General features: G+C 49.7%; 1 protein-coding gene across 2 annotated transcripts in view; it reads left to right on the top strand.

The window, feature by feature from the left end:
* Positions 1-15,742, top strand: part of LOC139061303 (calcium-activated chloride channel regulator 1-like) — a 197,585-nt gene that overhangs the window by 454 nt on the left and 181,389 nt on the right. For both annotated transcript variants that reach the window (XM_070541086.1, XM_070541085.1), the window contains exons 2-3: positions 1,757-1,866; positions 3,857-4,030. In XM_070541086.1, coding sequence (XP_070397187.1) covers positions 1,757-1,866; positions 3,857-4,030 — 284 coding nt within the window. The remainder of the gene's footprint in view (positions 1-1,756; positions 1,867-3,856; positions 4,031-15,742) is intronic.

Genomic DNA, 15,742 nt, shown 5'->3' with positions numbered 1-15,742 from the left:
AATATTGTTTCTCGCCACCAAATATCCAGAAGAACACGCACAGACCAGTATGAGCCTTATTCGGCTTATAGGACGATATGGAGAAATAAGATGCACGTGGCGAATGAAAGAGAGACATCAATCAGACATGGAGAACAATTAAAGAAATCTAAATTACAGTAAAATTAAAAACGAAAATTGCACTTGGTGAACCTACTTCAAGAAAAGCAATAATGCAGTATATAATATGATGGCAAAGTGTTATATAAGTTAACTTCACAATTACTACCATGAGCTTGCTTTTCGAATCCCCGTTAAAGATTTCATGGACCAGACAAGACATACCGACGTGTTTCCGAAGATTCTTTGCGACCGTATCTTCTTATTTGAAAATAGAGTTCCAATATTTTTTTTAACTCTTTGAATGAGGATTGACCTTTTTCCGGTATAAGTATACCATATCACCAGAGGCATAAAAATACACGTCAGACATAAAAATGGTGCCTGAGGCCGGTCGAATAGACACAATTTCTCAGGTGAGAAGTAAATGCAAAAATGCATGCAATTTCTTAGCCAAACCGCAATATATACTGTGCAATGACACATTCATCTTCCAATATTTATATGTGTGCTTCGATTATTTCCAGGGCAGTTTGGTAGCAACTTTTTTAACATATCCAATTTGTGAAATTCAGGCTGCCAGCCACACTGCTTGCAATCCACAGTGACGCGATACCCAGAGTGTATGGCTGCCGCCACTTTTTCCGCTAGCAGTGGGCTCTAGGGACACCCAAATTACCCTGCGCGGGCGAATATTGTGGTTGAAAAAAAAAATTTTATGTACTGTGCAAGAAGCGCAGCGTCCACTTGGTATCTAGTTTAAGACCAAGGTGGTCATGGTAATTTATCCTGTCTCGTTCTTGCAAGAGCATAGCGGTGGCTGCGATCAGCCGTGAATTATATATGAAGAAAAGCGCAAGAGTCTGTATAAAGCAACTGTGCGCTATATAGAAAAACTATGATCGACGAGAGATTTTTTTCACGTATCTGTGTTAGTGCATCGTAAATATTGATGGATACGTAATGACGTCTCCAAAATAAATACAGATTACACATGCACAGTCCAATTACCCTATTTATCTAGAAAGAAAGGAGGTTTTCAGAGAATCGATTTGTATATTTAGATTCGTAAGTGGACTCTAAAGTTCCACAAGACAGCTAATCAGTGCATAAATATATAACAGTGAAAAGCAAATACTTCTGCTAACGAGTAAATATCTGCCATGCCATGATTAGCTCATGAAAAATAAACTTGGTATTTTTACCACACGATATTTTTATGCCTTTAGAGCCCGCAGCAGTGCGTAAATCAATGAAGTTCATTATATCGGCATTGCTCTTTCGCGTTGCTAATCGTTGTTACCCAATGTAGCTCATTTTCACCAGGCAAGCTAACTTCTCCGCAATAACCAAACGTGGGTGCGCTGGACTCATTACAGCTTAAAACTGAACGGAGATGTTTGTCGCAGAATTCGCAGTAGGATTATGGTTTATGGATTATGGCGCAGTAGGCATACGGTTTTGAGCATGCAATTCAGAACATCTTGTCGTGCAAAAATGTGTTCTCTTGTATGGACAAATCAATATATTAGTTGGAAAATGTAGCTGTCGTCACGCGCACACTGCAATAGCGCTCAATGCCTACTCCCTTTAGAAATGCCCCTTCTCAAAGCTGCATCTGTTAAACAGTGTTTACTAGAATTCTTTTGCATTTCAGCCTACGCCTTCGTGAATGAGTGGGCGCATTACCGCTATGGTGTGTTTTATGAGTACGGGCGCTTAGGACACAACAAATACCCTCTGTCCTACTGCCCCTGTTGCAATGAGGTGGGTACCCAGCAATTGATTTTTCTGTATAGCGCATCACATTACTTCTACATTAGGCGAGGTTGACTATTCTGTATAGTGAAGAAAGCAGACAACCCAATAGTGTATGGCGTTACCTCTTAATGAAAGCCTGTACTGGTGCCATGTCATTTTACTGACATCCGTTGACGTTCCCTCTGACAAAACGTTGTCGTTTATTACTCATCGCCCAATAAAGCTGCAGGTTTCTTGTCATGCACACAGCTGCATTGCCTAGAATGCTCGACTCCAGTTGCCAGCGAAGCATGCAAAAAGTTGCGCAACTGACTCCTCCCAACTGCCATTTTCCTGCCACGCATGGTCTTAAGAAGCTTGCAGCGGCACAGCCTAGTGTTTGTCATTTCTGTCTCAAAGATAGCATTTTGATGCTCGATGCTAGTTATTTCCGGAGCATGCCTAAGGTTGCAGACCTAGTGATACTTGTTGCTGGGCGATTCGGTTCATACTGCACTACGGACTACAGGAACTATCGCCATTTAAGGCAAATCTACAAAAAAAGGGGAGGAAAACCCAAGATGAGCGCTATAAGAAGCCTTATTATGGCCCACTGTAGAAGGAACCTAACACAGTAATACTTGCTCTCACCTTGTCCCTACCTCCCCTTATTTTTGTCGACTTGTGCTAAGTGACCATAGCGCCTGTGGTACTTTGTATGGTATGACAGACCTAGCTGTCTCGTCACACGTCCGCCGAGCTGGAAAACGGTTTCTTATTTGTAAATGTGTAGTCTTATATGTAAATGTATATGTAGCTGCGTCAGTGAAGTGATTGGGGCAACTGGCAAGCTAGCCTAAATGTGATGATTTCGAATGCCACGCGACCCCATGAATTTTTTTGTTTCTAGCAGCACTCATAATTTGAGGCGACCGATCGACCTCGCCCCTCCCCTTCCCCACCGGAAAAGCAAACAAAAAAATGCTCTCTGTAGAAACTTCTCAGAGAGATGATTTACACCATTTTCCAAATGATGTCTCTGCACTCGTGCCTTTCAATAACCGTGCTTTCGATTATGTGTAAAATTAGTAGAAGTCTGCGTATTTACCAAGAGCCAGTGGCAGAGAGACTGGTTGAATTAGAAGAAAGAGGAAAGCTCGTCGACTTCAGCTCAACGGCCAGGTTGGAAGCTTGGGGAAGGGGGAGGCAAAATGTCACGAGTTAACAAATACAGGAATTGGAAGAACAGGAGAGCATGGAACTGGCAGGTCTGCGCCGCCTAATTTACCACAAGCGTTTCAAAACGGTCCGCCCTAAAGTGGAGCGTTAGCGATAGGCAGCTGCGTCACCATTTTCCTGCGAGCATGGCATGCCCCCGCTATAATTTTAAGTAATTCAATCGCCACACTTCGAACCGACCTGCAGCCAACGAACGCGTGCTTTTTCTACTACAATTGCCTGAAAACACTGCCCTGTAACGGTAGACCAGTAATCAAGTATTTTACATATCCCTTGTACTTTTTTTCTTAACTACCAACGCAAAAAAACGCTATAATATGAGATAACTTCCTCATGACAATTTGGTTGCTTGTTTCTTGACGGGTCTTGACATTTGCGAAAATAACTTTTGCTTTAACAGATATATAAAATGTTCTGAATTAATAAAATACCTTCTAATTATATACTATTGCTGGCGCTTACCTATGATGTAAAATATTGTGACATGTTGCGCAATACAACCACAATACAGAGCACAATATTAAAGTTTTAACGCCCATCTCTAAGGCAAAAGATTTTCAGTCAACCTATACCGGGTCAAATTTTTCCGGAATTTAATTGTGTAATTCCCGCCATTAACTAATCATATATGCCCTAGAAGTAAAAGAATATTTTATGCGATTGTCCCACGTGATTTTTTCCCTATAGCTGCAGGGCATAAGTTCTTGGGGGAAGTCTGTGGATATTAAAATGTCTGATTCAAAATGCTCTGGTATTTAGCATACTTTCTTGCTTCCAGGATGCGATACGATGGAACTCGTGCTCGGATAGAATTCACCATGTCATTCTTAACCCTGATATTTGCGAATATCATGACGGCTGTTATGCCACCGAAGACTGTGAGGTCTCCATAACTCAGCCAGAACAAGACCCCGTTGAATCGTCGATTATGTTCCTACCGCGTCTGCACAATGTAAGTTGTTTGAAGTTACTTCTGTCACGTAAGATCTTTTTTGAAGCTTTAACTGGCATGATGAGGAAGGCTTCACCTAGAATATTTTTGCTGCTTTATTTCTTCATTATATTGCTGAAATGCACACTAACAGAAATATTGAAGATATTGTCTGAAAACTAAGGGAGATACAGTCGGTCAAAAATATTGTTGACCAGCTGGTTGAAGCTCAGTATATGGTTAAAACGGCTTTGGCAAGGTAAATGCGTGTCCTGGAGATTCACCTCTGTAGGGATTAAAAAATAACAGCTTTCATAAACAAACATAAATGCATTGGCGAAAATACGACCAGCGTGTGCGCTAAGGGAATGATGAAGTCCTCCAATTTCTTCATCAAAACATGTGTCGCTCCTGATGACTGACATTTTTGTGAATACCACATTTGAGCATGAAGAAAAAAATGCTATAAATTGAGCGGCAGAGATTTATATTTATATTTGCATTTTATTCTTGATGTATTTGTCGGGTCAACAATATTGATGAGCTACCAGGCAAAGTATTAGTAACAGCATAAATGATGCATAGAAAGCTTATAAAGCATTCAGTTTCCCTCGTAGCGCATGTAGTTCTTAGCAACTAAATAGTTCTTAGCAACTAAATGAAAATATTGGGATACCTCGATTCACTCGGCTACGGCACGAGTAATATGAAGCATCCATCTGACATTGCTTTCTCGAAAATGCAGGAATTATCTGTAGCTTCCGGTACTGGGCGGCAAAAACTTGTTTTTAATTTAAATACTGGGCATGCATCTCTGAGTCAACTCATGGTTGTTTTCATGGGCTGATATTGAATATAGACCAGTACAAGAAAAGCAACTGAGGCAAAGCATGGCCAGGCAAAGCCCTGGGAAGGTGGGAGATGGAAATTCAAGACGATGAGCAAAACGAGAGCAAGGTGAAAGCAGGAGCCAGATTTTCGACAAATGGACTTTTCAAGTCGCCTTGAAGAAGACAAGTGCACTTTCGAAACGTTGGCTGCTGTTCTTAGCTTGTTTTCCTTCTGTTCATCGTTATATGGAGCACTCATACATGACTTATGTGTAAATATATTAAAAGAATTGTGCACCTCAGCAAACTACATCGAAACTAAAATTAACCATTATATCATAGCGTTCCGTCTGAAGCTGCTTTCCATTAAATGCTGGCACCCCTTGCTCCAAATTTAGGCCGCACTTGTGAGAGTATTGTTACGCGAACGAAGGACTAAGGACTGGATGCTATTTACAATGTATATTTATAAGGATAATGTAGCGCTGGTCTATTCAGCTTGCCAGGTCACAGGAGTAGAAGCAGACGAGGTGTCATCACCGGGAGGCATGGCAGAAAGCAGGACAGTGCGGCCGCTGCGGAGCTCTGCGGCGAAGACGGGGAACGGCCTTCTCTACCAAAATGTTACGCGAACGATGTATTTTGGACTGGAGACTATTTACAAAGTATATTTACAAAGGGTAATGCAGCGCTGGCCAGTTCGGACCCCCAGCTACAGAGCCAGAGAGCGTTCGTCGTCATTGTCGGGGTGCATGCGTGCATCGTCCACAAGAAACACGCAATATACATGTATCAGTGTAAAGCTCTTGATTGCCGTACCACTGAACACAGATTGCTCTTTCAAGTCTAGACACTGTTGTGAAAGTAGGTTTCCTTAATGCTAACGAAGGTTGCACGGAAGGTTCCGTGCCAGGTGCCTGGAGAAAGAACGGATCCGAGCGACGTGGAAGAGTATTAAAAACGGATTATAATAAAAAACTACATGAATCAGTTTTACAACACGGCTCCACCTATTCGAGCACACTATAGTGGCGTCTTTGCATGTCCGAACGTCTCTGTTCTTCACAACAGGCCCGTTCCGCTTTTCCTGCCCCTTTCTTGCATCTTCCCTTGTTGAGGCAATTCACGAACCAAATCACAAACGTTGAATCGTAACCACATCTGTCGTCCCTAAGTGGTCTCTAATGTGGTTCTTCTGTCTTCTACGTGCTGCTCGGGTCTCCAACGTGGAACAAAAGGAGGCAACTAACTGCTGTCGACGCTTTTCAACGATGACCCTGTCATTGATCAGTAGCCTCTTGGTGACGGTCAGTAGAGGCGACGTTACTGTATTCACGCGAACTGAATTTATGCGCTTTGTACTATATATATATATATATATATACATGTATATATATATATATATATATATATATATATATATATTGTAATGAAGCAGACGCGCCCCTGTGTATGTGCCGTCTGAAGAGGAAGACGAAGGGCCGTGCCGTGATCTCGAGCGACCCCGTGCTTCGGACAGCCCTTGCAGTGCCTTGTTTTGCCTAGCGTTCCAGAACGTCGTGAACGAGAATAAACCTCATCGCATTTGATGGAGGTTGCTAAGATCCTTCGCCTCGTCCTGGAGCTCCGCACTCGAACCCTGCCAACAAGATCGCCTTGCACTATGCCTGATCCCGCCACCTCGATGCCCGCCCCACCGGCTGCCACTGTCATCTGCGCCGGCGTCCCTCGTCAGCGCGACCCACCCATTTTCAGTGAGACCGCCGAACACGACGTGGAAGACTGGCTCTCATCGTACGAACGTGTAAATGCCCATAACCGCTGGGATGACCAGTCTAAGCTGACCAACGTGCCGTTCTACCTCGCCGACGTTGTCAAACTTTGGTTCTTCAACCACGAATCAGACTTTACAAGCTGGTCCGCCTTTAAGACTCTGTTTGCAGAAGTGTTTGATCGCCCAGCTGTGCGTACGCTACGCGCTGAACAGCGTCTACGCCAGCGCGCACAGCAGCCTGGAGAAACATTCCCCAGCTACATCGAGGATGTTCTCGATTTGTGCAAGCGGGTCAATCCCAGCATGTCAGAGGATGACAAGATCAAACACATCCTCAAGGGCATCGAGGACAGCGCATTCCAGATGTTGCTGGCCAAAGGCCCAACTAGCGTATCCGTCCTCATTAACCTCTGCCAGAGCTTTGACGAGCTGCGCCGCCAACGTTCCATCGCCCGCCAGAACATCCAGCACGCCAATTCCGTCTCCAGCATCGCGGTTTCTACCGAATTCATCAACTCGACCCTCTCGCAGCATATCAAAGATTTTATCTGTGAAGAGGTGGCCAGGCAGCTCTCGCTGCTGCCTCGCAGTGACGCACCTACGGCAGCTTTGCCTCCAACGCTGCAGGAAGCCATCCGAAATCACATATCTGAAGCGCTTCCTGCAGCTCCTACAACCCCCCCACCCAACCCTATGAGTGTGCCCCTGGCCCATACCAACTTTGCCAACCACCCTACGTCGCTGCCGCTCAGTTATGCAGCCGTGGTTGCACGGCCACCTGCGCAGACCGCTTCCTTTCCATCGCCCATGAATCCGACTTCATTTCAAGTTGCCCGACCGTCACCACACTTTTTTCGTCCCACCGAGACGTGGCGCACTCAAGACAGCCGGCCTATCTGCTTCGCCTGCGGCATTGCTGGCCATGTGGCACGCTTCTGTCGCAGCCGCGCCTCAACTACGTGTACCAGCTTTGACAGGCCCCGCTACGCACCACAATACGCCGCCACGCCTCCATTATCACCGCGACGTCTCGACACTGATCGCCGGTTGGAAACTCGGCGTTCCCCTTCCCCTCGTCGGCGTTCGATTTCGCCCCTGCGTCGTCGAGTTCCTACTGACGAGGGAAACGGACTGCTGCAGTTCCTGAGGCAAGAACTGCAAATACGTCGATTTTCTCAAGACCTCAATCTTTGCCGCAAAATGTAATTACCGTTTTTGTAGAGGGAGTACCAGCAGTGGCACTAGTCGATACCGGAGCAGCCGTTTCCGTCATTCACGAGGGTCTTTGCCGCAAGCTACGACAAGTGACTACAGCTCGCTCTGGCCTGGTGCTCGCCACTGCCAGCGCGCAGCGAATCCACCCTTCAGCTGTATGCACGGCCCGTGTCGTCATCAACGACGTTCTGTACATAATCGGGTGTTTCGTGCTACCATCGTGCTCTCACGACCTCATCATTGGTTGGAATTTCCTGTCACGTCATCATGCTGTCATTGACTGTTCACGTGCAGAAGTGTCGCTTTTACCACTATGTGAATTCCTGCCGACCAGCTCTCCTCACTTTGCCGACAAACTCACTGTTGATGCCGACACAACCGTACCTCCTGAGTCGTCGATGGCTGTTGTCTTGTCGTCTGATTCCGCATCTGACGCCACCGTAGTGTTCACGCCGTCCGATGTGTTTGCTCAACGCAAGGGCATTGTTCTTCCGTTTGCCGTGCTTACTGTAACCTCTGGCTCAACTGTGATGCTGGTCACCAACTACTACCAGTACCCGATCAGCCTAATGCGTGGAGAGACGGTAGGATACTTTCAAGCGGTCAACTACGTCGACGACTTCGATGTTCCTGCCGCCTCCCTCCGTCACCTTGACGCCATCGCTTCGGTCTCCGGCTCATCACCTTAAGTGGGTTTTGACAAGGCCATCGACCCTGCACTTTCCCCATCTCATCGCCGCCAACTTCTCGCTCTCCTTCACAAGTTTGTCTCTTCTTTCGACTGTCATCAGACGTCACTGGGCCGTGCCACCGGTGTTTCTCACATCATCGACACTGGTTCCCACTCCCCCTTGCGACAGCGCCCGTATCGTGTCTCTGCCGAAGAGCGCCGAATCATCACGGAGCACGTGGATGACGTGCTCCAACGTAAAGTCATCCGTCCCTCTCAAAGTCCTTGGTCTTCACCTGTCGTATTGGTGAGGAAAAAAGATGGCTCCATTCGCTTTTGTGTCGAATACAGACGCCTAAACAAGATAACGAGGAAAGACGTTTATCCTCTGCCTCGAATCGATGACGCTCTCGACTGTTTACAAGGCGCAGAATACTTCAGTTCCTTGGATCTGCACTCCGGGTACTGGCAAGTTCCCATGGCCAAGCCTGACCGTCCGAAAACCGCATTCGTTACACCCGATGGCCTCTACGAATTTAACGTCATGCCCTTCGGGTTGTGCAACGCGCCTGCTACTTTTGAGCGTAGGATCGACACCATCCTTCGTGGCCACAAATGGAAGACCTGTTTATGTTACCTCGACGACATCGTCGTCTTCTCAACCGATTTTCCGACGCACCTCGCTCGCCTGCATGACATTCTGACCTGTCTCGCCTCTGCCGGTCTACAGCTTAACCTCAAAAAGTGCCGCTTTGCTGCAAGCAAGCTAACCATATTGGGTCACGTTATCTCCAAAGACGGCGTCCTCCCGGATCCAGACAAGCTCCGCGCTGTTGCAGAGTTCCCAAGGCCCACGTCTATCAAAACCCTCCGAAGTTTTATTGGCTTATGTTCTTATTTTCGTCGCTTCGTACGCAATTTCGCATCCATCATGGCGCCTTTGACATGTTTACTTTCCGCCAGTAACGGCATAGCAGCATGGTCACCTGAATGTGATGCAGCATTTCAGCAATTGCGCCACTTGTTGACCTCACCACCGATTCTTCGCCACTACGACCCTGATGCTCCCACGGAAGTCCATACTGACGCCAGCGGAGTTGGCCTTGGCGCGGTCTTAGCGCAACGGAAAGCTGGCTATGATGAATACGTCGTCGCTTATGCGAGCCGTACTCTAAAGAAAGCAGAATTAAATTACTCCGTCACAGAAAAGGAGTGTCTAGCGATCATCTGGGCATTAAGCAAGTTTCGCCCATACCTTTACGGCCGTTCTTTCGCCGTTGTTACTGACCACCATGCCCTTTGTTGGCTTTCTTCCTTGAAAGACCCGTCTGGACGCTTGGGACGTTGTGCGCTTCGCTTGCAAGAGTACGACATCCGCGTCATGTACCGCTCTGGTCGCAAGCACTCCGACGCTGATGCGCTCTCTCGCTCCCCACTGACGCCTGATTTGGCGTCGTTGTCAGCTTCCTCGTCCACCCTGTCACCGTTCACCATCCCTGACATGCTCACAGAGCAGCGCAAGGACCCATCCCTTGCAATGTTACTCGACTACCTTGCTGCTCCGTCTGATGTCCCTTCGACACGAGCACTGCGTCGCCAAGCAACCCACTTCTCAGTGCGGGACAACATTCTATATCGCCGAAACTACATGCCCGACGGACGCAAATGGCTCCTCGCTATACCTCGTCATATGCGCTCTGACGTCTGCGCGTCTTTTCACGCTGACCCCCTAAGCGCTCATGCCGGCGTCCTCAAAACTTACACAAGGTTGCGTCAGCGCTATTATTGGAGAGGCATGTACAACTTTGTGCAAAAGTACATTCAGTCTTGCACTACATGCCAACAAAGCAAAACACCTACACAGCGTTTCACAGGACCGTTACAGCCGCTGCCATGCCCGTCTCGTCGGTTCGACCGCGTCGGCATCGACCTCTACGGCCCGTTTCCATGCAGCGGGCGTGGAAATCGGTGGATTATTGTCGGCGTAGATCACCTTACTCGCTACGCTGAGACTGCAGCACTGCCAGCAGCGACCGCCCGTGACGTTGGTTTTTTCATCCTTCGCAATTTTGTCCTTCGCCACGGTGCTCCCCGAGAATTACTGAGTGATAGGGGCCGTGTTTTCCTGTCGGAGGGCATCCAAGCCCTCCTCGCTGAGTGCAGGATAATTCATCGCAAATCTACCGCGTGCCATCCCCAAACCAACGGTCTTACCGAGCGCTTCAATCGCACACTTGGCGACATGTTGCGGATGTATATTTCATCCGACCACTCCGACTGGGACACCGTACTCCCCTTTGTTACGTTCGCGTACAACACCGCGACGCAAGTGACCACCGGCTTTTCCCCCTTTTTTCTTGTGTATGGCCGTGAGCCATCATGCCCTTTGGACACCATACTGCCGTACCAACCTGACGCTACTGAGTATACTCCGCTTTCCGAAGTCGCCAAATATGCTGAAGATTGCCGTCAGCTGGCACGTGCCCTGACTAGTGAGACTCAAGAACGTCAAAAGACAACACATGACCGTGCTCATCAACCACCGCCCAACTTTGTTCCTGGTTCACTGGTGTGGCTTTGGATACCAGCCAACATTCCTGGCCTTTCTTCCAAACTCCTGGCGCGTTATCACGGTCCATACCGTATAATCGAGGCCACTTCACCGGTCAACTACATCGTCGAGCCGCTCACCGTGTCACCAGACCTGCGTCGTCGTGGGCGAGAGACAGTACATGTCAACCGCCTGAAACCGTACTACGACCCGCTCATCTTCTCCGCGCCCTGAGTCGCCAGGATGGCTACGCTTAGCTCCCGGGGCATTGTAATGAAGCAGACGCGCGCCTGTGTATGTGCCGTCTGAAGAGGAAGACGAAGGGCCGTGCCGTGATCTCGAGCGACCCCGTGCTTCGGACAGCCCTTGCAGTGCCTTGTTTTGCCTAGCGTTCCACAACGTCGTGAACGAGAATAAACCTCATCGCATTATATATATATATATATATATATATATATATATATATATATATATATATATATATATATATATATATATATATATATATATATATATATTCTTCGCCATTTTGACCCCCAAGCGCTCACCGAAATCCATACCGATGCAAGCGGTGTAGGCCTTGGTGCTGTGTTGGCACAGCGTCAACCTGGCCACCCAAAATACGTCGTCGCCTACGCGAGTCGCATGTTAAACAGGGCGGAGACCAATTACAGCGTTACAGAAAAGGAGTGCTGGGCAATTGTGTGGGCGCTTGGTATGTTTCGCCCGTATTTATACGGCCGATCTTCTGACGTCATGACCGACGACCACGCACTATGTTGGCTGTCGACGCTCAAAGATCCATCGGGCCGCCTTGCCCGCTGGGCATTGAGAATCCAAGAATACGACATCGGCGTGGTGTACCGTTCTGGGCGAAAGCACTCCGACGCTCACGCGCTATCCCGATCACCACTTCGCCCGAAGGCCAGTCACGACTCCCCCTGCGAGTGCACATTATCCTCTTCCCTCAGTTCGTCCGCTCATGTCATGAGTGCCAACGCCTGAAAGCGCCACCGCACAATACCACCGGTGAATTATAGCCTTCAAAGTGCCCATCCTGACCCTGTGATCGCGTGGGAATAGATCTCTACGGGCCGCTTCCGTTGACTCCTGCCGGCAACAAGTGGATAATCGTTGCGGTAGACCACTTAACCCGTTATTCGGAGACTGCTGCTCTACCAAACGTTACAGCGCAGGAGGTCGCCAATTTCCTACTTCGTCGTTTTCTCCTTCGTCATGGAGGTCCACGTGAACTTTTAAGCGACAGAGGCCGCGCCTTCTTATCTGAAGTCATCGAACAACTGCTTGCTAAATGCGCTATTGTTCATCGTAAAGGCACTGCTTATCATCCACAGACTAACGGTACCATGGAACGCTCGCCATGTATGTCTCACCTGATCACTCTAATTGGGACCTAGTTCTTCCGTTTGTCACCCACGCCTACAACACCGCGACTCAGGCCACTACCGGATTCTCACCCTTTTAGCTTCTTGACGGCCGTCATCCTTCGCACACCACCGACACCATTCTGCCCTACCGGCCGGACCCATCTGAATGCCTGCCGCTCTCGGAAGCCGCCAGACAAGCAGAGGAATGTCGCCTGCTTGCCCGCTGATTCACCTCGGACGACCAGAACCGCCAAAATGCTGTTCACGATGCCCAGAACTCGCCTCCCACTTTTCTCCCTCGCGATTACATCTGGCTGTTAGTGCCACACCGCACGCCTGGGCTCGCTTCAAAACTCCTTCCGAAGTACGACTGTCCATACCGCGTTCTCGAGAGAATATCACCCGTTAATTATCTGGTTGAGCCGCTAACGCCGCCGTCCGGCATGCGACATCGTAACCGCGAAGTCGTTCACGTTCAGCGTCTCAAGCCGTATCACAATTCTGCCATCCTTCCAGAAAACTAAGTCGCCAGGATGACTCCTTTATTTCCGCGGGGCCATTGTAAGGAAGATGAGGAACGTGCGTGCAGTCAGCAGCATCGGCAGCATCAAGGGCGCAGCAGAGGCTCGAGCTCGGGGACTGTGCTCGGTGCATCGTAGAACCGGTGGTCGCTACGAACCCCAATAAACCTCCTATATTAGATATTGACACGTATACTTATCTTTATCGGGCAACCACGTTTCGCAGCCTAACAAAAGTAATCGCACAGCGTGGGACGCGCCTGTATGTACCGAAGTTTCTGGAACGTTATCGATGCTTCTATCTGCTGTCTGTTGTCGCTGAACGTTATGTTATCTGATTGCATCACTTGACGCGAATGGTGTAGAACTTTGTGGAAGGCATGCGGGTCCGAACGATTAGTCTGGAACATTCGATGACTGCTCTACAAAAGCCGACACGCTTGACCCGCTGATCAGATTTTCGACGATCGCCGAGCGTGTTCGCCGCCATCGTTGCGCTTTAAGTGTAGCCTGTTTTGTGGGCACAGGTTCGCCCAATAAAAGCTACTTTTGTCTTTCACAGTACTGCTACTGTGTTCTTTAACGTCACTACCACGTGACATCTGGTGGAGGTGCTAGTGCGTTCATGTACCGAACGCCCCCGCAAAGTCGCGATCCAAGCCCAAGCCCGAGGACAAAACTAACATCGCCGAAGACCAGCGTGCTAGTCGCAGACTGCAAAGACTGCCCCCAGAGCACGGATTTCTGCCTGAAACGACAAAGAAGATAGTGATCAAGACAACCCAAATGGCTGCCCCAGTGTCCCCCGTTATCCTACAGAAACCTCGGGACCCACCAACTTTCCATGGAGCAGCAACTGAGGACCCGGAATACTGGCTGGAGACGTACGAGCGAATCGCGACTTTCAACAACTGGGACTCCGACGACAAGTTGCGGCACGTATACTTCGCCCTAGAAGACGCCGCCAGAACGTGGTTCCAGAACAGGGAGTCGACATTGACAACATGGGACCTGTTCCGTACCGGCTTCATGCGCACCTTTACAAGCGTCGTGCGCAAGGAAAGGGCCGAAGCCATGCTGGACGCCGGAGTGCAACTACCGAACGAGAACGTTGCCATCTTCACGGAGGAAATGAAGCGTCTCTTCCGCCACGCCGACCCGGATATGCCCGAGGAGAAGAAAGTCCGCCTTCTCATGCGTGGTGTGAAGGAAGAACTTTTCGGCGCAATGATACGAATCCCACCGAAGACCGTAGAAGAGTTCCTTCGCGAGGCAACCAGCATCGAGAAGACACTCGAGATGCGAAACCGGCAATTCGACCGCCGCACGAACGCGACAAACTACGCCGGACTTCAGTCACTGGGCACCGACGACCTGCGCGAGACTATCCGAGCTGTCATGCGGGAGGAGCTACAAAAGCTGTTCCCATCATCACAGCCTCAGGTGGCTTCGATTGCCGATGTCGTGCGTGAGGAACTCCAACAACAACTTGGAGTAGCCCCTGAATCGCCGCAGCCCGAGCCGCAAGCAATGACCTACGCCGCCGTCGCACGCCGTCAAGGCCCCCCTCCGCGACCGCGCCAGGGCCCTGTCACGCCGCAGTTTCGTCGTCCGCCGCCGCCGCCAGCACGACCACCCGTCGCGCATCGCACCTACCCGAGGAAGACAGACGTTTGGCGCGCTCCTGACCACCGCCCGCTCTGCTACCACTGCGGGGAAGCCGGCCAGGTGTACCGCCGATGCCCATACCGGGAGATGGGACTGCGAGGTTTCGCCGTTAACGCGCCGCGGCCACAGATTGGCGAACGACCCCGCGATATTGCCGACTACCTCGCCGCCACTCAGTGGAGCCATCTACGAGCTTCCCGTTCGCCGTCACCAGGCCGCTACCTGTCGCCGCAGCGCCGACCATACACTGGCCCAGCCCGCGGCCGGTCCGTCAGCCCATATACGGAAAACTAAAAGCAGCAACCGATGGAGGTGCGGTTGCTGTTCGTCGAACTGACGAAGATCCTCCGCCTCCGACGAAGACGACGAAGCAACCATCTCGACGACCTAATGACGACACGCCGCCGTCCCGACGAAGTCAGGAAGCCAAAACTACACCGACGAAAGACGACTTGACGACGCGACGTTCAAGCTTCAGTTTAACACGACGCAGCCGTGATCCGACGCCAAAACCCAACTGCAACGCCAGACAAAGAACCACCGATCTCGACGTGCTTCTCGACGGACACGTGGTTACCGCCTTAGTAGACACAGGGGCTGATTACTCCGTCATGAGTGGACACATCGCCACCCAGCTGAAGAAGGTTAAGACTGCATGGGAAGGCCCTCAAATTCGCACCGCAGGAGGACACCTCATCACGCCTTCTGGAATCTGCACGGCAAGAATAACCATTCATGACCGAACTTACCCTGCCACTTTCGTTATCCTCCAACAGTGTTCACGAGACGTCATTCTCGGTATGGACTTCCTGAACCAACACGGCGCAATCGTCGACCTGAAGTCACAGTCAATAACGCTGTCGGAAGATAAAGCGATAGCGCCGGAGAGCCCTCGTAGTCACCATGCCTTGAGTGTGCCCGAAGATCAAGTGAGCATCCCGCCTCACTCCAGCATTGTTATTTTGGTCGGCACCGAAACACCCGCTGACGTAGAAGGCGTCATCGAAGGCGACCAACGTCTTCTGCTCGACCGTGAAATTTGCGTCGCAAGAGGGATCGCTCGACTGCACGGAGGAAACACGAAAGTGTTGCTGACAAACTTCAGCAAGGAGTTCA

The sequence above is a fragment of the Dermacentor albipictus genome, chromosome 6 (assembly GCF_038994185.2).
Source record: "Dermacentor albipictus isolate Rhodes 1998 colony chromosome 6, USDA_Dalb.pri_finalv2, whole genome shotgun sequence".
In the NCBI taxonomy this organism is placed as follows: Eukaryota; Metazoa; Arthropoda; class Arachnida; order Ixodida; family Ixodidae; genus Dermacentor; species Dermacentor albipictus.
This window is presented reverse-complemented; position numbering and strand designations above follow the sequence as displayed.